This window comes from Mustela putorius, unplaced genomic scaffold, assembly GCF_011764305.1.
Source record: "Mustela putorius furo isolate JIRA1106 unplaced genomic scaffold, ASM1176430v1.1 tig00003834_pilon_pilon_pilon, whole genome shotgun sequence".
Classification (NCBI taxonomy): domain Eukaryota; kingdom Metazoa; phylum Chordata; class Mammalia; order Carnivora; family Mustelidae; genus Mustela; species Mustela putorius.
In genome coordinates this window covers 129807926-129828277 of record NW_025421987.1, presented here as the reverse complement: position 1 = coordinate 129828277, position 20352 = coordinate 129807926, and the positions used below count along the sequence as shown (strand labels likewise).

The window sequence follows — 20352 nt, the reverse complement described above, 5'->3', positions numbered from 1 at the left end:
CACTTACTGAAAATACTGAAGAATCATAGTATACCACATGGTATATAACATATACATAGTGTGTTAGGTTGTGTTTCCATTTATTTGATTCTCATTACTTTAATGTTCGTAGAGTAATTTGAATTCTGCTTTTGGCTTTTGTGCTCACACAGTGAAGATTCTAAAAATGCAGAGCTTGTGGTTGGTGAAAGTCAGCTAGCAGTACTGGCCCCCAAACCTCTATGCTTATCAGTGCCACCTTTGAATATAAGTGGTCATCAAGAAGACATATTACTGAAGCCCTGGATGAATGGTACTGTTTTCTTAGTAAAAATCTGTTGGCTTTTGATAATATAGAAACTGCACAGGAGTTTTTTTTTTTTTTTTTTTCACACCCAAACCAAAAAGGTTTATAAAAATCAAACCAAGCCTAGAATATGTTAAAATTGGAAAGTTTGTATATCTTTGCTTAGAACTTTTGATGGAACAATTTTTTAAATATCTGTATTTATGTCATAGCGGTAGTACAGATAAATTATAGGTTATTCCTAAAATATTCATATTTTGTTGAATATTTTAGAATTTCATAATGTATTTTAGAATTTGTATCAGTTTTTTTGATAATCCATAATGCTTTGAACAAAATAAACGAGACTGGAGGATGAATTTAGAAACAATAAAATTTCTTTGTGTAGCCCACATCTAATTCTTCCGTACTTTCCTGTTATTTACTTTGTGCTGTTGGTGTTGCATACTACAGCAGCATGCCCAGATGATTGTGTGTTTTATCTTAAAAAGCCTTAACAGTTTTTATAATGAAAATTACAGCAAAGCTATGCAGCAGAAACTTAAGCTTGTACCAAATTCATCTCAATGCTGCCAAGTGAAAAATGAAATTATTCAAAATAAACATGTTTATTTTTTAATCTTTAGAGAAAAACACTTCTAAATGTCTTAATTCTCATTTTAATTCTCATTTAACCAATGTTAAGGGAGAGAATGCCTGGTGCATTAGTAGCTCAGGCAGCCATAACAAAATACCACAGACCGGGTGGCCTAAATGACAGAAATTTATTTCACACAGTTATGGAGGCTAGAAGTCTGTGATCAGGTTTCTGGCAGGATTCCGTTTCTGGCTCTCTTCCTGACTTGCAGATGGCTGCCTTCTTGCTAAGTCCTCACATGGCCTTCCCTTGATGCATACATGTGGAGTGAGAGAGCAACACTCTGATGTCTCTTCTTATGAAGACACTAATTCCATCAGAGTAGTGTCTCACTCTTTCTTTTTTTTTAAATATTTTATTTATTTATTTGACAGAGACACAGCAAGAGAGGGGACAGAAGCAGGTGGAGAGGGAGAAGCAGACTTCCTGCCAAGCAGGAGACCCAACGGGGGATTCTATCTCAGGACCCGGGTATCATGACCAGAGCCAAAGGCTTAGAGAGAGAGCCACCCAGAAGCCTCTCATTGTCTCAATTTTATGACCCCATGTGTCCTTAATTAGCTCTATAAAAGACCCTATCTTCAAGATTTTATTTATTTATTTATTTATTTATTCATTCATTCATTCATTTGACAGAGAGAGAGAGTGAGAGAGTGTGCACGCACAAGCAGACAGAGCTCCAGGCAGGGGGGAGAGGGAGAAGCAGGCTCCCCGCTGAGCTGGGAGCCTGATTCGGGCCTAGATCCCAGGACCCTGGGATCATGACCTGAGCCAAAAGCTTGACTGACTGAGCCACCCAGGTGCCCCGAAAAGGCCCTATCTTCGAATAAATTCACCTTGGGGGTTAGGACTTGAACATATGAATCTGTGGGGGTTACATAGTTCATTTTGTAATACCTGGGTTTGTCGGTTTTCTTTCCTTAGAAATTTTAATTGTGTATCATATATGTCTGTTTAATACAGAGACTGTCATGTGAACACAGTGTTCAGTGCTGCTGTATAAGGCTTTTAAGAAAGTATCTTCTACTTAAAATGAGTTTAAAATTTTACATCTAGGCCTAGAAATACCTAAGGAGCAGCTAAGATGGAATCATTTTTTATTTCACAGGCACACTGTAGCATCATAGTCTGTGAACTGAGATGACTAGTCCAAAGTGAAACTTTAAAGCAGAGAGTAGTGGTAATCTGTTTCATTGTTATGAAGGGAACAAGTTATAACATGTTGGTGTGTGATGTCATTCTTAATCATTTCTAGATTTCAGATTTCCAGGAAAATATTCTCTCCTAAAACTGCAAAATCCTGAAACTTGTGAAATATTTAAGAGGGAAAAAAATTTAGGGGTAAGTCCTCAATATTAAAAAAAAATCCTATAAAGCACATATTTTGGTTGTATTGCGCTATCATTTTTTAAGCACTTCTGGCCATTTACAGATTTTGAATGGCAGTTGGTGGTAAGAAGCAGAAAATGAGTAGTGAGTCATCAGATATTCACAAATAGTATAAGACACTGAAAGCAGAAGGCCGAGTGGGTAGGGTGGAGAGGGGATATTCAAAACAGAAAATGTACGATGAATAGTACCCTGTAATGGAAGAAAAAGCTAGTGATTAAATTAAAGCAGTTTATAAGAAAAGTTTGTTGTAAATATTTGATTCTAACATTTCTCTTTCTGTTAATCAGAAAAGCTACAGAGAACTTAGGTTATAAATAACTGCATCTGAAATATGCATATTATAATAACTTTTTATAAAAGCATAAGGGGCACATATATGAGAAAGGGGAGGGAATGTATAAACTTTTAAAAACATTGTAAAGTAAAGCAATAGTAACTTTGGGATATTTTACATTGAAGGAAATTGCAAAAATTCAGACAAATCATTCTACATTTTTTTTTCATTATTTTTGAAAATATAAATTGGTTGAAAGTTTTTTTTATCAGGTCAGCAAACAATTTGATTGATACTGTTTTGGGTATATAATATTTCTGATTCCTTTAAATACTTTCTAACTTGATTATGGTATTTTACAATTACATAAAGGATTTATCTAATTTTCTAGGTGTTCCAGAAGCCCTTAGGGTTGATGCTACCCCATAGATACTGCAAATTTCATTTTAATACGTTACGTGGCTGTGAACGATCACAATGCAAGTTTGCTCATGTGCCTGAGCAAGGGGATGAGAAGGTAAAATATGTAAAGTCTTTGAAGAAGAGATTGTTTTAATAATCATCTCAGTCATATTTTTTTTATTTAATTTTTTTTCAGTGTTCCAAGATTCATTGTTTATGCACCACACCCAGCACTCCACACAATATGTGCCCTCCTTAACACCCACCACCAGACTCACCCAACCTCCCTACCCTCCTCCTCTCCAAATCCCTCAGTTTGTTTTCCAAAGTGGCTGCACCAACTTGCATTCCCACCAACAGTGTAAGAGGGTTCCCCTTTCTCCACATCCCCTCCAACACTTGTTATTTCCTGTCTTAATTTTGGCCATTCTAACTGGTATAAGGTGGTATCTCAATGTGGTTTTGATTTGAATCTCCCTGATGGCTAATGATGATGCACATTTTTTTCATGTGCCTGTTAGCCACTTGTATGTCTTCTTTGGAGAAGTGTCTGTTCATGTCTTCTGCCCATTTTTTGACATGATAGTCTGTTTTGTGTGGTTGAGTTTGAGGAATTTCTTTATAGATCTTGGATATCAGCCCTTTGTCTGTAGTGTCATTAGTGAATATCTTCTCCCATTCCGTGGGTTGCCTTTTTGTTTTGTTGACTGTTCCATTTGCTTTGCAGAGGCTTTTGATCTTGAAGAAGTCCCCAAAGTTCATTTTTGCTTTTATTTCCTTTGTCTTTGGAGACATGTTTTGAAAGAAGTTGCCATGACCGATGTCGAAGAGGTTACTTACCACTTACGTTCTCCTCTAGGGTTTTGATAGATTCCTGCCTCACGTGGAGGTCTTTTATCCATTTTGAGTTTATCTTTGTGTATGGTGGAAAAGAATGGTTGAGCTTCATTCTTCTATAGATAGCTGTCCAGTTTTACCAGCAGCATTTATTGAAGAGACTGTCTTTTTTATACTGTATATTTTTTTCCTGCTCTGTCAGAGATTATTTGACCATAGAGTTGTGGGTCCATATCTGGTCTCTCTATTCTGTTCCACTGGTCTATGTGTCTGTTTTTGTGCCAGTACCATGCTGTCTTGGTGATCACAGCTTTGTAGTAAAGCTTGAAATCAGGGAACGTGATGCTCCCAGTTTTGTTTTTCTTTTTCAACATTTCCTTAGCAGTTCAGGGTCTCTTCTGGTTCCATACAAATTTTAGGATTGTTTGTTCCAGCTCTTTGAAAAATGCCGGTGGAATTTGGATCAGGATGGCACTGAAAGTATAGATTGTTCTAGGCAATATAGACATTTTAAGAATGTTTATTCTTCTGATCCACGAACATGGAATGGTCTTCCATCTCTTTGTGTCTTCTTCAATTTCTTTCACAAGTGGTTCTGTAGTTCCTCGAGTACAGATCCTTTACTTCTTTAGTTAGGTTTATTCAGAGGTATCTTATGGTTCTTGGTGCTACAGTAAATGGAATCTACTTTCTAATTTCCTTTTCTGTATTTTCATTGCTAGTGTTTAAGAAAGCAGCTGATTTCTGTGCATTGATTTTTGTATCCTGCCACATTACTGAATTGCTGAATGAGTTCTCGTAGTTTGGGGCTGGAGTCTTTCGGGTTTTCCATATAAAGTATCATGTCATCTGTGAAGAGGGAGAGTTTGACTTCTTCTTTGCCAATTTGAATACCTTTTGTTTCTTTTTGTTTTCTGATTGCTTTGTGTTCCAATTGCTAGGACTTCTAGTATTATGTTGAACAAGAGTGGAGAGAGTGTTGTGTTCCTGATCTCAAAGGGAAGGTGTCAGCTTTTCCCCATTGAGAATGATATTCGCTGTGGGTTTTTCATAGATAGATTTTATGAAGTTGAGGAATGTTTCCTCTATCCCTATACTTTGAAGCATTTTAATCAGGAACAGATGCTGTATCTTGTCAAATGCTTTTTCTGCATCAATTGAGAGGACTATGTGGTTTTCTTCTCTCTTTTATTGATATGTTCTGTTACTTTGATTGATATTCAAATGTTGAACCACCCTTACAACACAGGAATAAATCCCACCTGCACATGGTGGATAGTCTTTTTATTATAATTTTGGATCCTGTTAGCTAGGATCTTGTTGAGAATCTTGGCATCCATATTTATCAGGGATATTGATCTGAAATTCTCCTTTTTGATGGGGTCTTTGTCTGGTTTGGGGGTCAGGGTAATGCTGGCTTCATAGAAAGAGTCTGGAAGTTTTCCTTCTTTTTCAATTTTTTGAAACAGCTTCAGGAGAATAGGTATTATTTCTTCTTTGAATGTTTGGTAGAATTCTCCAGGTAATCCATCAGGTCCTGGGCCTTGTTTTTTGGGAGGTTTTTGATCACTGCTTCAATCTTGTTATTCGATTTTGGTCTATTCAGGTTGTTAGTTTCTTCCTGATTCAGTTTTGGAAGTTTATAGGTTTCCAGGAATACATCCATTTCTTCTAGGTTGCTTAACTTATTGGCATGTAACTGTTTGTAATAATTTCTGATGATTGTTTCTAATTCCTTGGTGTTAGTCGTGATCTCTCCCCTTTCATTTATAATTTTATTAATTTGGGTCCTCTCTCTTTTCTTTTGGATTAGTTTGGCCAGTGGTTTATCAATTTTATTGATTCTTTTAAAAAGCCAGCTTCTGGTTTCATTGATGTGTTCTACTTGTCTCTAGTTTCTATCTCATTGATCTCTGCTCTAATCTTGATTGTTTCCCTTCTTGTGTGTGGGGTTGGCTTAATTTGTTGTTGATTCTCCAGTTCTTTAAGGTGTAGAGACAGCTGGTGTATTCTGGCTTTTTCAGTTTTTTGAGGGAGGCTTGGATGGCTATGTATTTCCCCCTTAGGACCGCCTTTGCTGTGTCCCATAGGTTTTGGACTGAAGTATCTTCATTCTCATTGGTTTCCATGAATTGTTTAAGTTCTTCCTTGAGTTCCTGGTTGATCCAAACATTCTTAAGTAGGGTGGTCTTTAGCTTCCAAGTGTTTGAATTCCTTCCAAACTTTTTCTTGTGATTAAGTTCCAGTTTCAAAGCATTGTGGCCTGAGAATATGCAGGGAATAATCTCTATTTTGGTATCAGTTGAGCCTGATTTGTGACCCAGTATGTGGTCTATTCTGGAGAACGTTCCCTGTGTGCTCAAGAAGAATGAGTATTCTGCTGTTTTAGGATGGAATGTTCTGTATGTATTTATGAGGTCCATCTGGTCCAATGTGTCATTAAAAGCTTTTTTTTTTTTATTGATTTTCTGCTTGGATGATATGTCTATTACTGAGAGTAGTGTGTTAAGATCCCCTACTATTAATGTATTCATATCAATATGGCTGTTTATTTTGATTAACAGTTGGCTCATGTAGTTGTCTGCTCCCATGTTGGGTGCATAAATATTTAAAATTTTTAGATCTTCTTGGGGGATAGACCCTTTAAGAATGATGTAATGTACTTCTATATCTCTGCCTAAAGACTTTAGTTTAAGATCTAATTATCTGGGGTGCCTAGGTGGCTCAGTGGGTTAAGCCTCTGCCTTCTGCTCAGGTCCTGATTTCAGGGTTGTGGGCTCGAGCTCCACATTGGGCTCTCTGCTCAGTGGGGAGTCTGCTTCTCTCCTCTCTCTGCCTGCCTCTCTGCCTATTTGTGATCTCTCTCTCTCTTAAATAAATAAATAAAATCTTTATAAAAATATGTAATTTATCTGATATGAGAATTGGTACCCCAGATTTCTTTTGAAGCCCATTGGCATGAAAGATGGTTTTCCATCCCTTCACTTTCAGTCTAGTTGTATCTTTAGGTTCCAAATGCGTCTCTTGTAGACAGCATATGGATGGGGCCTATTGTTTTATCCAATCTGAAACCCTGTGCCATTTTATGGGAGCATTTAGGCCGTTCACATTGGGAGTAATTATTGAAAGATAAGTTTTTATTGACATCATGTTGCCTGTGAAGTCCTTGTTTCTATACATTGTCTCTAAATTTCTGTTCTATGTCACTCTTGGGTTCTTTCTTCTTTTATAGAACCCCCCTTAATATTTCTTATAGTGGCAGCTTGGTGGTCACATACTCTTTTAAACCTTGCAGGTCTTGGAAGCTCTTTATCTCTCCATCTATTTTGATTGTCAGCCTTGCTGGCTAAAGTATTCTTGGCTGCATGTTCTTCTCATTTAGTGCCCTGAATATATCTTGCCAGCCCTTTCTGGCTTGCCGGGTTTCTGTGGACAGGTCTGACGTTATTCTAGTGGACCTTCCTCTGTATGTAAGGAAACTCTTCCCCCTAGCTGCCCTCAGAAGCACTTGTCTAAAATTATGATTTGTCAGTTTCACAATTATGTGCCTTTAGGTCTTTCTAGATTCATTGATATTGGCATGTGTCCTTTCTGTCTCTAGGACAGGAACCCTTGTTCTGTTCCTCAGACTGGAAAAATTTTCATCCAGAATTTGTTCAACTATATCTTCTATTCTTCTTTTTCCACCCTCTCAGTGATTCCAGTGATTCTGATGTTGGAACGTTTCATGGCATCATTTATTTCCCTAATTCTGTTTTCATGTCTTCTAAGCTATTTGTTCCATGACTCCTCCTGATCATTTTTCTCTATCATTTTGTCCTCTAGATCACTAATTCTTTCTTTTGCCTCTGTTACTCTAGCTGTTAGAGTATTGACATTAAATTGGATCTTCTTGATAGCATTTTAACTTCTGCCCTGATGGCTCTCTCTGCCTTTAGAGATTCTGTGTTGTCACTAATGGCTTTCTCCATCCTATCTATTGCCTGGATAATTGTTACCCTAAATTCCCTTTTTGACATACTGTTTATTTCTATATCCAATAGTTCTGATCGAGAGGACATAGTCTCTGAATTTTTCCTCTGTTGGATGTTCCTCCTCCTAGTCATTTTGGTGAGATGTGGTTAAGGGGTTTTATAGCTGAATATATCAACCACGATCCAGGCATGGTGCACCCTGGAATGCTTCGGAGCAATTGGAGTGACCCCCAAATAGAAAGAAAAAAGAAAAAAGGGAAAAGAGAAAAATGAGAGAGAGAAAGAAAAGAAAAAAAGAGAAAACCCAGCCAGAATGAGGCCAAAAAGTAAGATTTATAAGGTATATAAACAAAAACAGACAAACAAAAAGACCGACAAAGTAAATGACAAGAAAGAAGGAAAAAAAAAAAGGACCCAGTCAAAATGAACCCCAAGAATAAGGTTTATATAATACCAGAACAAAAACAAATACACAGAAAAACTGACGGAAGAAAAAGATGGGCAGGTGGTTATAAATCCTCGCAGTGGGAGAGGAAGGTTATTATTATTATTTTTAATTAATTTATTTATTTTCAGAAAAACAGTATTCATTATTTTTTCACCACACCCAGTGCTCCATGCAATCCGTGCCCTCTATAATACCCACCACCTGGTACCCCAACCTCCCACCCCCCGCCACTTCAAACCCCTCAGATTGTTTTTCAGAGTCCATAGTCTCTCATGATTCACCTCCCCTTCCAATTTACCCCAACTCCATTCTCCTCTCTAACGCCCCTTGTCCTCCATGATATTTGTTATGCTCCACAAATAAGTGAAACCATATGATAATTGACTGTCTCTGCTTGACTTATTTCACTCAGCATACTCTCTTCCAGTCCCGTCCATGTTGCTACAGAAGTTGGGTATTCATCCTTTCTGATGGAGGCATAATACTCCATAGTGTATATGGACCACATGAGGAAGGTTATTTTTGTTCTTCCTGGGTTTGTCTTGTTATCTTTGTTAAAGGACTCAACTTTCCAGAGATAAAACTGGTTTATATATAGGGTAGTATTGAATAGGGAAAAAGGATGACCTTAAAGCTTATATCTATATGTATTTAAAAAACAAGAAAAAACACAGATGTATGTATTAAAAAAGTTAAAGTTAAAAGTTATTACGGAGTATGTTATATTGAACCTCTAGTTGTAATGGTAGGTAGGGTAAAGAGATTAAAAGAACAAGAATTGTGAAAATGAATTAAAAACAAACAAAAAAGCTGTATCTATGAAATATACAGGTTTTAGGGTAATACCAGGAGCTTAATATATTGTTTTCTCCTGATGTTGGGGCTTTACAGTTTTATGGGGACCCTGTGGTGGTTGTCCTCTTGTTCTTTTGGCTTGCCTTTTGGGGTAGGGACCTGCTGTGTTGTTTTCTTTCAGTCAGTCTTGCTTGGGTTGAATTGTCCTGCTGCCTATAAAGGGGCTGGGCTCTGGAAACCAGTTTTTCAGGCTTTTGTTCTCTGGAGGTTTTTGTTAGTTTATTTGTTTGTTTTTGGCTCTCTTTGTGGCTTTTTGTAGGTTTAGTGTTAAGGAAACTCCACTTAGACCTCTGCCTCAGAGGGAAGCCTCAGTCTGCTCCCCTCTGGATGGTCCAGAACACACAGACTCCCCCTCTGCAAATTCTGCAAGCTGAAGTGCAAGGTCCCACAGGCAGTGCTTGTCCCCAGCCACTGTTTCAGGGGTCGCTTGAAGTGCCTGTTTGTCTCTGCACCCCTGTGTGTGCCACTAAATCCGGGAGTGAATTTGGTCCAGGGAGCCTGCCTTTGCCAGGACTGCTGTCTGGGGACGGGGTCCATGCTGTCAGAGATCATGCTGAGTTCCTTTAGGTGCAAGCTGGGAGTGTCAGACCCTTGGCTGGTTCTAGAGACCACTGGCTAGCGTCCACATCAAGGTCTCTCAGGCACAAGTGGGGACTGTGTGGTCAGACCCTGGTCATGCAATGCACACAGAACGTAAAAGGCTGTAGTTCTAGAGAGCGCCCACCAGACTGCTTCACCAAGAGTGGGAATGCACCCTGCCGAGAGGTGGTGCAAGCAGCACACAGTTGGGTGGTGCTAGGACCAGGAACTGGGGGCTCTGCTGCACTCTCTCCTGCAAGGGTGGTTGCCAGCGGTGGCAGTCCTTGGTCCAAGGATTTAGGCCTATGCCCATGACTGCCAGATTCCACCAGTTACCCCTTAAGATCTTTTGCTCTTTTTAAGTGCTTTTAACCAGACTCCAAGTTAATGCTGGTCCCCAACCACAGGGCACTTTCATATTGGGGTGTCACTTTCCAATGTGTTGCTTCTGGTGGCTCCCTGCCTCTTCTGTTTATCCTCCGATATCCATCCAAGAGTTCCTACTCTGCTTTACCTGTCTATTAGTGTCTTTTGCCCCCATAGAGATCCAGCAGTGTATAATCCTACATCTCGGGCTGATTTCATGGGTGTTCAGAGTGTTCTGGTAGATACTTAGCTCACTTTAGGGGACTGGTTGAAACAGGTCTCCTACTTCTCTGCCATCATGCCCCTCCTCTCTCAGTCATATTTTTTTTTTGTTTTTAAAGCTTTTTTTTTTTTTTAAGATTTTATTTATTTGACAGACAGAGATCACAAGTAGGCAGAGAGGCAGGCAGAAAGAGAGGAAGCAGCAGGCTCCCTGCTGAGCAGAGAGCCCAATGCAGGGCTCGATCCCAGGATCCTGGGATCATGACCTGAGCCGAAGGCAGAGGCTTTAACCCACTCAGATTTTCTTTGACTCCTAGTAGCGTAAATGAGCTTTGCCTGATTTTGTGCTTTATATAAATGAAGTCATTCTTTTCGCTCAATATTCATCTATGTTTTTTACTTAATTTTAAACATTTCTTTCTCATTGCTGTATAATATTGAATATTCTGTTGTGTGAGTATATCAAAATTTATTGATAAATATTACTTTTGATTCCTTTGGGTGGTTTCTAAATATGGTAATTACAATAGTGATGCTATCAGTGTTCTTCTGCATGTCTTTTGGTGAATATATATACACTTTCTGATGGGTTATACTTAAAACTGGAGTTGCTGGGTCATAGGATCTGCATATGTTCAAATTTAGTCTGCACTGCCAAATAGATTTCCGAAGCAGTCTGCCTATTTACACTCTCATCAGCAATGCCTGAGAGTTCTGGTTGCTTCATAGCCTTACCAGCTCTTGATATTTATTAGCCTTTTAATTTTAGCCATTCTGATGGGTGGGGCGTGATGCCTTCCTTAATGATGACTGATGAAGCTAAGCAGCTTTCAAAATCATTGTTGGATATTTGGATACCCTCTTTTGGGAAATACCTAAATATTTTTACCTATATACTATGGGATTGTCTTTTTCTTATTTATCTTAAGAATTCTTTATATATTCTAAGTTCTTTGTTGGGTATGTGTATAGCAGGTAACTTTTACTAGTGTATAAGTTCCCCTTTTAATTTCTTAATTTTTATGTAATTCTTATGTAGTTAATTTCTTAATTTTTATGTAATCCAATCTTGTCCATTTTTTATATTAACTTTTTGTATCCTGTTGAAGAAATCTTTGCCAAGATCTTGTGTTTTTTCTTTAAAAGATTTATTGTTTTACCTTTGTATTTAGAACACTAAGCCACTGGGTATTGATTTTTGTTTATGATGTGAAGAAAAAGGTAAAGATAAATATTTTTTTCCCGTGTGGATCCTTAAGTGACCCAACAACATTTACGAAAAAAAGACCACTCTTTCCCCCACTGTACTGCTGGGTCACCATGTCATATAAATTAACTGATTATATATGATTGGGTCTATTTGTAGGCTCTCTGTTCAATTTATTGGTAAGTGTATTTATCCTTAGACCAATAAATGGTTATTTTTTTAAATGATCTAAATAAGGTTTTTAAAATTTTGAACATTCAAGGATTTCCTCCCTTCTCTAGTTGCTTGCTAATCTTGTTTATCTCCTTGATTATTTCTTTGTCAAAGCATCTCTAAAATAAGGCTTCTGTTGTGAATTCAATATGCATTTCAAATCTGTGAGTTAACCGAATTTCAACTTTTTATGCCATTGCTTTAAGTTCACTTAAAAAATATAGAATAAACAGAAAGATAGGATGGAAATTTGTGTCTTTTTAAATGAAATATAAAAAGGTAATGTTTTGTTTTTTATTACTTGTAGGTTTGTATGGATATGTTTAAGAAATATATAAGTATCAACGAACTGTGTTTGCTACAACGTGCAGGTATGAGACAATGGAATGATTACTATAAATTCATGAATGTGAGTGTTTCAGACAATGTGCTGTTGTGTCTTACAGTTTGAAAGGAAATTTAATACTTATAAGTATGAAAACTGAATGCCTTAGAATGGCTCTGATGGTCTTAGAAGGATTAAAAATAAGTGGGGCATTTTGGTCACTAAAAAATTAGAATCCACTTTACAGTATACACTTTACAGTTCTCTTACATACTAATATTTGCATAATGTAGAAATTTTATGTAAAGGTGTTAAGACAGAAAAAGTAATATTGTTAATTGGCTTAAAATCTTTCTGATGGGATGTTTCAGATACTGGATCTTCCCTACTTCTTTATCCTTCAGTTTTAACACTTAACCCTTAGAGGCAAATGTACCATCCATACTGGGTTCTTGCAATTCCCTAAACAGGCCAGACTCTGTTATAATATCAGAGCCACTGTTTCTGCTATCTGGGATGCCTTTCTTCCATCCTCCTACCCCATAGCAAAGACTTATTTATCTCTCAAGTCTTAGTCATAGGAAATAGCAGATTGTTGTTCACTACTTCTGATCACAGAGGTGCAAAGAGATGGGCAGCTAAAACTCAAAGCTAGCAGAAGGAAGGAAATGATAAAAATTAGAGCAGAGATAAATGGAATAGAGAGTGAAAAACAGTGAGAAAATGAAACTAAAAACTGGTTCTTAAAAAAGGCCCAACAAGATGACAAACGTTTAGCTAAATAGACTAAGAAAAAAGGAATATTCACATTACTTAAATAAAAAATGAAAGTCAGACATTAACACAATTCTATAGAAATAACAACAATTATAAGAGAATACTATGAATACAATGGAATAATTGTACACAAAAGCAAATGAAATGGATGAATTCCTAAAAACATAAAACCTGCCAAGACTAAATGATGAATAGAAATTCTGAATAGAACTGTAACTAGTAAGGAGATTAAATCAGTAATCCAAAGTCTCTGACAAAAGCCCTGCACCCAATGGCTTCATTTGTCAGTTCTGTCAAACATTTAAAAAAAGAATACCAGATATTCTCAATCTTTCCCAAAAAGTTGAAGAGGAAGGAACACTTGATTACTTATTCTATGAGGTTGAGTTAGTCACTGCTTTGATACCAAAGCCAGGCATAAACACTGCGAGAAAAGAAAACTACAGATCAGTATCCCTTAAGAACATTGATACAGAAATCCTCAACAAAATACTAACAAACCAAAGTCAGCAGCACATTGAGAGGACTATGAACAACAGGTGGTAAGGATGCAGAAAAAGGGGAACCCTCTTGAACGGTTGGTAGAAATCCAAACTGGTGCAGCCGCTCTGGAGAACATTCTGGATGTTCCTCAAAAAGTTAAAAATAGAACTACCCTATGACCTAGCCATTGTACTACAAGATACAAAAATATAGATTTTAAGGGGTTCATGCACCTTGATGTTTATAGCAACATTATCAACAATAGCCAAACTCTGGAGAGAGCCCAAATGTCCATTGACTGATGAATGGATTAAAAAAAGATGTGGTGTATATATATACAATGGAATATTATTCGGCCATCAAAAAGAATGAAATCTTGCCATTTGCAGTGATGTGCATGGAGCTAGAGTGTATTATGGTAAGTGAAATAAGTCGGCCAGAGAAAGACAAATACCATATGATCTCATTCATATGTGGAATTTAAGAAAGAGAACAGGTGAACATATGAGAAGGGGGGGGGGAGAGAAAAAAAAGAGGGAAACAAGTGACTCTTAATGACAGAAAACAAACAGGGTTGATGGAGGGAGAAGGGTTGGGGAAGGGCTGGATGGGTGATGTTTCTTAAAGAGGGTACTTGTTGTGATGAGCTCTGGGTGTTGTATGTAAATGATGAGTCACTGAATTCTACTCCAGAAACCAATATTTGACTATATGTTAACTAACAAAATTGAAATTTAAAAAGTTGCATTTATTTATACTGTACTGTATAAGTGTGTTAAGTGTGCAATAATAATAAAAATACAATGTATACCTTAGTTAAACTTAATTTAAAAAATTTTAGCCATCATCCAAGCCCTCAGCACGTCCCAATCACTGATCACACTGATTACAGATCAGTGAATGAAAAAGTTCAAAATATTTGAAGAATTACCAAATGTGACACAGAGACATGAAATGAGCAAATGCTGTTGGAAGAATGGTACCACTAGGCTTACTTGATGTAGGGTTCCTGCAAACCTTTAATTTGTAAAAAAATGCAATATCTGCACTGTGCAATAAAATGAAGTGCAATAAAACAAGGTAGGCCTGTACTAACATATGTCTTTAAAAAAATGAAGTGGCATAAAGCAAGCTTCCAGAGAATAAGGGAAACCTGTATATGAAAAACCTACTTAGACATCATACTTCATGGTGAACGACTGAAAACTTTTAAGATCAGGAACAAAAGCAAGGATACCCATTTTCATCACTTCTGTTCAATAGAGAACTGGAAGTTCTAGCCAGAGTGATTAGGCAAGGCAATAAAATACATCCATTTTGGAAAAGGAAAAGTAAAATGATCTCTGTTTGCACATTATCAACAATAGCCAAAATACGAAAAGAACCCAGATATCCATTGACTGATGAATAGATAAAGAGGATGTGGGGTATGCGTATATGTGTGTGTGTACGCACATACATATATATAACAGAATATTATGCAGCCATCAAAAGAATGAAATCTTGCCATTTGCAACAATATGAATGGAGCTAGAGTGTCTATGCTAAGCAAAATAAGTCAGAGAAACACAAATACCATATGATTTCACTCATACGTGGAATTTAAGAAAACAGATGAAAATAGGGGAAGGGAAAAGAAAAAGAGGGTAACAAACCACAAAAGACTCTTAACAATAGAGAACATACTGAGGGTTGGTTAAAGACAGGTGGGAGATAGGCTAATGAGTGAAAGTAATAACAGAAACATTTCAGTTTACAATAGCATAAAAAATAATAAAATATTTAGGAGTTAACCATGGAACTGGAAATCATGTGTGATGAAATCTACAAAGCATTGCTGAAAAAAGAATAACCTGGAGGAATCATATTTCCTGACTTGAAAACTACCTACAAAGCTACAGTAAAAGAAAACCACAGTACTGACATACAGACAGACATACAAACCAATAGAATAGAATAAAGAGCCCAAACAAAACCCTCTTATATGTGATCAAATGATTTTAGACAATGGTACCAAGACCATCCAATGGGGAAAGGATAGTTCTTTCAACAAGTGATGGTGAGAATACTGGATATCCATATGCTAAAGAACCTTTACCTAATACTATCTTTACCTAATACTATATACAAAACATTAATTCAGGATGGATCAAAAAAGAGTTTAATGTAATTTAATATAAGACCTAAAACAATAAAAGCCTTGGAAGTCATAACAAAAGATTTACAACACTGGTTTGGCAGGAACTTCTCAGATGTGACATTAAAAACACAGAACAAAAGACAAAGACAAATTGGATTTCATGAAAATTAAAAAACTTTCTCCATTAAGAGACACTATCAAAAGAATAAAACTTCAGCCCACAGAATGGAAGAAAATATATGGAAATCATATATCTAATCATGGATTAATATCCAAAATATATAGAGAACTCCTAAAACTCAACAGCAAGAAAACCAACCTGATTCAAAAATAGGCAAAATACTTGAGTAGACCTTTTTTTTTGCAAGATGTACAAATGGCCAACAAGCTCATAAAAAAGATGCTCAACATCACTAATAATTAGGGAAAGGCACATAAAACTACACTGTGATACCACCTAACACCATTAGGATGGTTACTATCAAAACAAAAAGGATACAGAGAAATTTGAACCTTTGGCACTTTTGGTGGAAATGTGAAATGTTACATACACTGTGGAAAACAGTATGGCAGTTCCTCAAAAAATTAAAAATAGAATTACTATATGATCCAGCAATTCTTCTAGGTATATACACAAAAGAATTGGCATCAGGGTCTTGAAAGATATGTGTAGACACATGTTCATAGCAGGATTATTTATAATAGCTGAAATCTGAAGATCCCAAATGTTCAGTGACATGAATGGATTAGGAAAATTTGGTATATACATACAGTATATTATTCAACGTAAAAAAAGAAAAAGTCTTATTTCACTCAGCGTAATCTCTTCCAGTCCTGTCCATGTTGCTACAAAAGTTGGGTATTCATCCTTTCTGATAGGGCATAATACTCCATAGTGTATATGGACCACATCTTCCTTATAAGTCAAGCAGAGAGAGTCAATTATCATATGGTTTCACTTATTTGTGGAGCATAACAAATGGCATGAAAGACATGGGGAGTTAGAGAGGAGAAGGGAGTTGGGGGAAATTGGAAGGGGAGGTGAACCATGAGAGACTATGGACTCTGAAAAACAATCTGAGGGGTTTGAAGTGGCAGGGGTGGGAGGTTGGGGGAACTCAGGTGGTGAGTATTAGAGAAGGCACGGATTGCATGGAGCACTGGGTGTGGTGCAAAAATAATGAATACTGTTATGCTGAAAATAAATTAAAAAAAAAACATAGGAAAATAATCATTAAAAAAAAAAAGAAAAAGTCTAACATATGTTACAATATGGATGAACCTTGAGGTCATTATGTTAAGTGAAGTCAATCAGTCACAAAAAGCCAAATACTGTATGATTCTACTTATGTGAAGTACTTAGAGTAGTCAAAATCACAGAGACAGAAAGTAGAATGGTGGTTAATGGGAGCTGGGAGGAAGGGGGAAAGGAGAATTATTGTTTAAAGGGTACAGAGTTTCAGTTTTATAAGGTGAAAGGAATTATGGAAATGGATGAACATTTTGAATATATTTAATACCATTGAATGTACACCTAAGATGGTAAATTTTTTATTATGTACATTATATTACAATGAAACTTGGGGGGGGGCAATGTAGCAGTTCATGTCAAAAGCTATGAAAATAGTCAAACCTTTTTCTCCAAACAGTTTAACCAAAGGAGATCATTTTAAAGGAGAAGCTATATTAATATTTTAAATTTTAAAAGTATTTCCTGACAAAAGAAGGAGTGCTTCATGTCAATTACCATGGACTACTTAAACACTAACAAATTTTTTCAGACTATGCTTGCTTTCTTTAAACATATGTAGTTCCAGTTTAATAAGTTATAGTAGCAGATACTGAATTTCTCATGTTACCTGCTAAGATGGCAACTATGTAGATACTGCAAAGTGAATAGCAGGAAGAATTCATTTGTATGGGCCCAGGAAAAACAATTATAGTACATAAAGGAGCTTTAAAATAAAACTTAATGTTATTATTTTGTATTATTAAAGCTGTATAAGGTAATTATAACTTCAACATTAATTTTTCTTTTTTCTTAGATTTAAAATTTTTTTTAAAATTATATTATGTTAATCACCATATAGTACATCATTAGTTTTTCATGTAGTGTTCAAGATTCATTGTTTGTATATAAAACCCAGTGCTCCATGCAATAATGTGCCCTCCTTAAAACCCACCACCTGGCTAACACATTCCCCCATGCACCTCCCCTCTAAAACCCTCAGTTCGTTTCCTGGAGCCCAGTCTCTCATGGTTCATCTCTCACTCTGATTCACCCCCACTTCCTTTTCCCCTTCCTTTTCCTAATGTTCTCCATGCTGTTCCTTATGTTCCACATATGGGTGAAACCATATGATAATTATCTTTCTCTGTTTGACTTATTTCACTTAGCATCATCTCCTCCGGTTCCATCCATGTTGATCCAAATTTGGGGTACTCATCCTTTCTGATGGTTGTGTAATATTCCATTGTATATATGGACCACATCTGCTTTATCCATTCGTCTGTGGAAGGGAATCTTGGCTCCTTCCACAGATTGGCTGTTGTGAACATTGCTGCTATGAACATTGGCACAGGCATGTGCTCCTTCCTTTCACTACATCTGTATCGTTGAGGTAAATACCCAGTAGTATAATTGTGGGGCCATTTAGTAGCTCTATTTTTAACTGTTTGAGGAACATCCACATAGTTTCCCAAAGTGACTATACCAGTTTGCATTCTCACCAACAGTGTGAGAGGGTACCCCTTTCTCCATAACCTCTCCAACATTTGCTTTTTCCTGTCTTGTCAGCATTTGCCATTCTAACTAGTATAAGGTGGTATCTCAATGTGGTTTTTTTTTCTTTTTAAAATTTTATTTATTTATTTATTTTTTATAAACATATATTCTTATCCCCAGGGGTACAGGTCCATGAATAGCCAGATCCACATACCCCACAACACTCACCAAAGCACACCCCCCCCCAATGTCTATAACCCCACCACCCTTCTACCAATCCCCCTCCCCCCTGCAACCCTCAGTTTGTTTTGTGAGATTAAGAGTCACTTATGGTTTGTCTCCCTCCCAATCCCATCTTGTTTCTTTTATTCTTCTCCTACCCACTTAAGCCCCCATGTTGCATCACCAATTCCTCATATCAGGGAGATCATATAATAGTTGTCTTTCTCCGCTTGACTTATTCACTAAGCATGATATGCTCTATTCCATCCACGTTGTTGCAAATTGCAAGATCTCATTTCTTTTGATGGCTGCATAGTATTCCATTGTGTATATATACCACTTCTTCTTGATCCATTCATCTGTTGATGGGCATCTAGATTCTTTCCAAAGTTTGGCTATTGTGGACATTGCTATTATAAACATTCGGGTGCACGTGCCCCTTCGGATCACTATGTTTGTATCTTTAGGGTAAATACCCAGTAGTGCAACTGCTGGGTCATAGGGTAGTTCTATTTTCAACATTTTGAGGAACCTCCATGCTGTTTTCCAGGGTGGTTGTACCAGCTTGCATTCCCACCAACAGTGTAGGAGGGTTCCCCTTTCTCCACATCCTCGCCAGCATCAGTATTTTCCTGACTTGTGAATTTTAGCCATTCTGACTGGTGTGAGGTGATATATCTCATTGTGGTTTTGATTTGTATTTCCCTGATGCCGAGTTATATGGAGCACTTTTTCATGTGTCTGTTGGCCATCTGGATGTCTTCTTTGCAGAAATGTCTGTTCATGTCCTCTGCCCCTTTCTTGATTGGATTATTTGTTCTTTGGGTGTTGAGTTTAAGTTCTTTATAGATTTTGGACACTACTCCTTTATCTGATATGTCATTTGCAAATATCTTCTCCCATTCTGTCAGTTGTCTTTTGATTTTGTTAACTGTTTCCTTTGCTGTGCGAAAGCTTTTGATCTTGATGAAATCCCAATAGTTCATTTTTGCCCTTGCTGCCCTTGCCTTTGGCGATGTCCTAGGAAGTTATTGCTGCGGTTGAGGTCGAAGAGGTTGCTGCCTGTGTTCTCCTCAAGGATTTTGATGGATTCCTTTCTCACACTGAGGTCCTTCATCCATTTTGAGTCTATTTTTGTGTGTGGTATAAGGAAATGGTCCAATTTCATTTTTCTGCATGTAGCTGTCCAATTTTCCCAACACCATTTATTGAAGAGGCTGTCTTTTTTTCCATTGGACATTCTTTCCTGCTTTGTTGAAGATTAGTTGACCATAGAGTTGAGGGTCTATTTCGGGGCTCTCTATTCTGTTCCATTGATCTATGTGTCTGTTTTTGTGCCAGTACCATGCTGTCTTGATGACAGCTTTGTAATAGAGCTTGAAGTCCGGAATTGTGAGGCCACCAACTTTGGCTTTCTTTTTCAATATCCCTTTGGCTATTCGAGGTCTTTTCTGGTTCCATATAAATTTTAGAATTATTTGTTCCATTTCTTTGAAAAAGATGGATGGTACTTTGATAGGAATTGCATGAAATGTGTAGATTGCTTTAGGTAGCCTAGACATTTTCGCAATATTTATTCTTCCAATCCAGGAGCATGGAACATTTTTCCATTTCTTTGTGTCTGCCTCAATTTCTTTCATGAGTACTTTATAGTTTTCTGAGTATTGATTCTGTGTCTCTTTGATTAGGTTTATTCCTAGGTATCTTATGGTTTGAGGTGCAATTGTAAATGGGATTGACTCCTTAATTACTCTTTCTTCTATCTTGTTGTTGGTGTAGAGAAATGCAACTGATTTCTGTGCATTGATTTTATATCCTGACACTTTACTGAATTCTTATACAAGTTCGAGCAGTTTTGGAGTGGAGTGTTTTGGGTTTCCCACATATAGTATCACATCAACTGCGAAGAGTGATAGTTTGACTTCTTTGCCGATTTGGATGCCTTTAATTTCCTTTTGTTGTCTGATTGCTGAGGCTAGGACCTCTTG

General features: G+C 37.1%; 1 protein-coding gene across 1 annotated transcript in view; it reads left to right on the top strand.

The window, feature by feature from the left end:
• TOPAZ1 (testis and ovary specific TOPAZ 1) overlaps positions 1-20352 on the top strand; it is a 133260-nt gene that overhangs the window by 38716 nt on the left and 74192 nt on the right. The window contains 4 exon segments of the mRNA XM_045089042.1: positions 153-292; positions 2179-2264; positions 2981-3106; positions 12000-12063. Of these exon segments, the coding sequence (XP_044944977.1) occupies positions 153-292; positions 2179-2264; positions 2981-3106; positions 12000-12063 (416 nt within the window).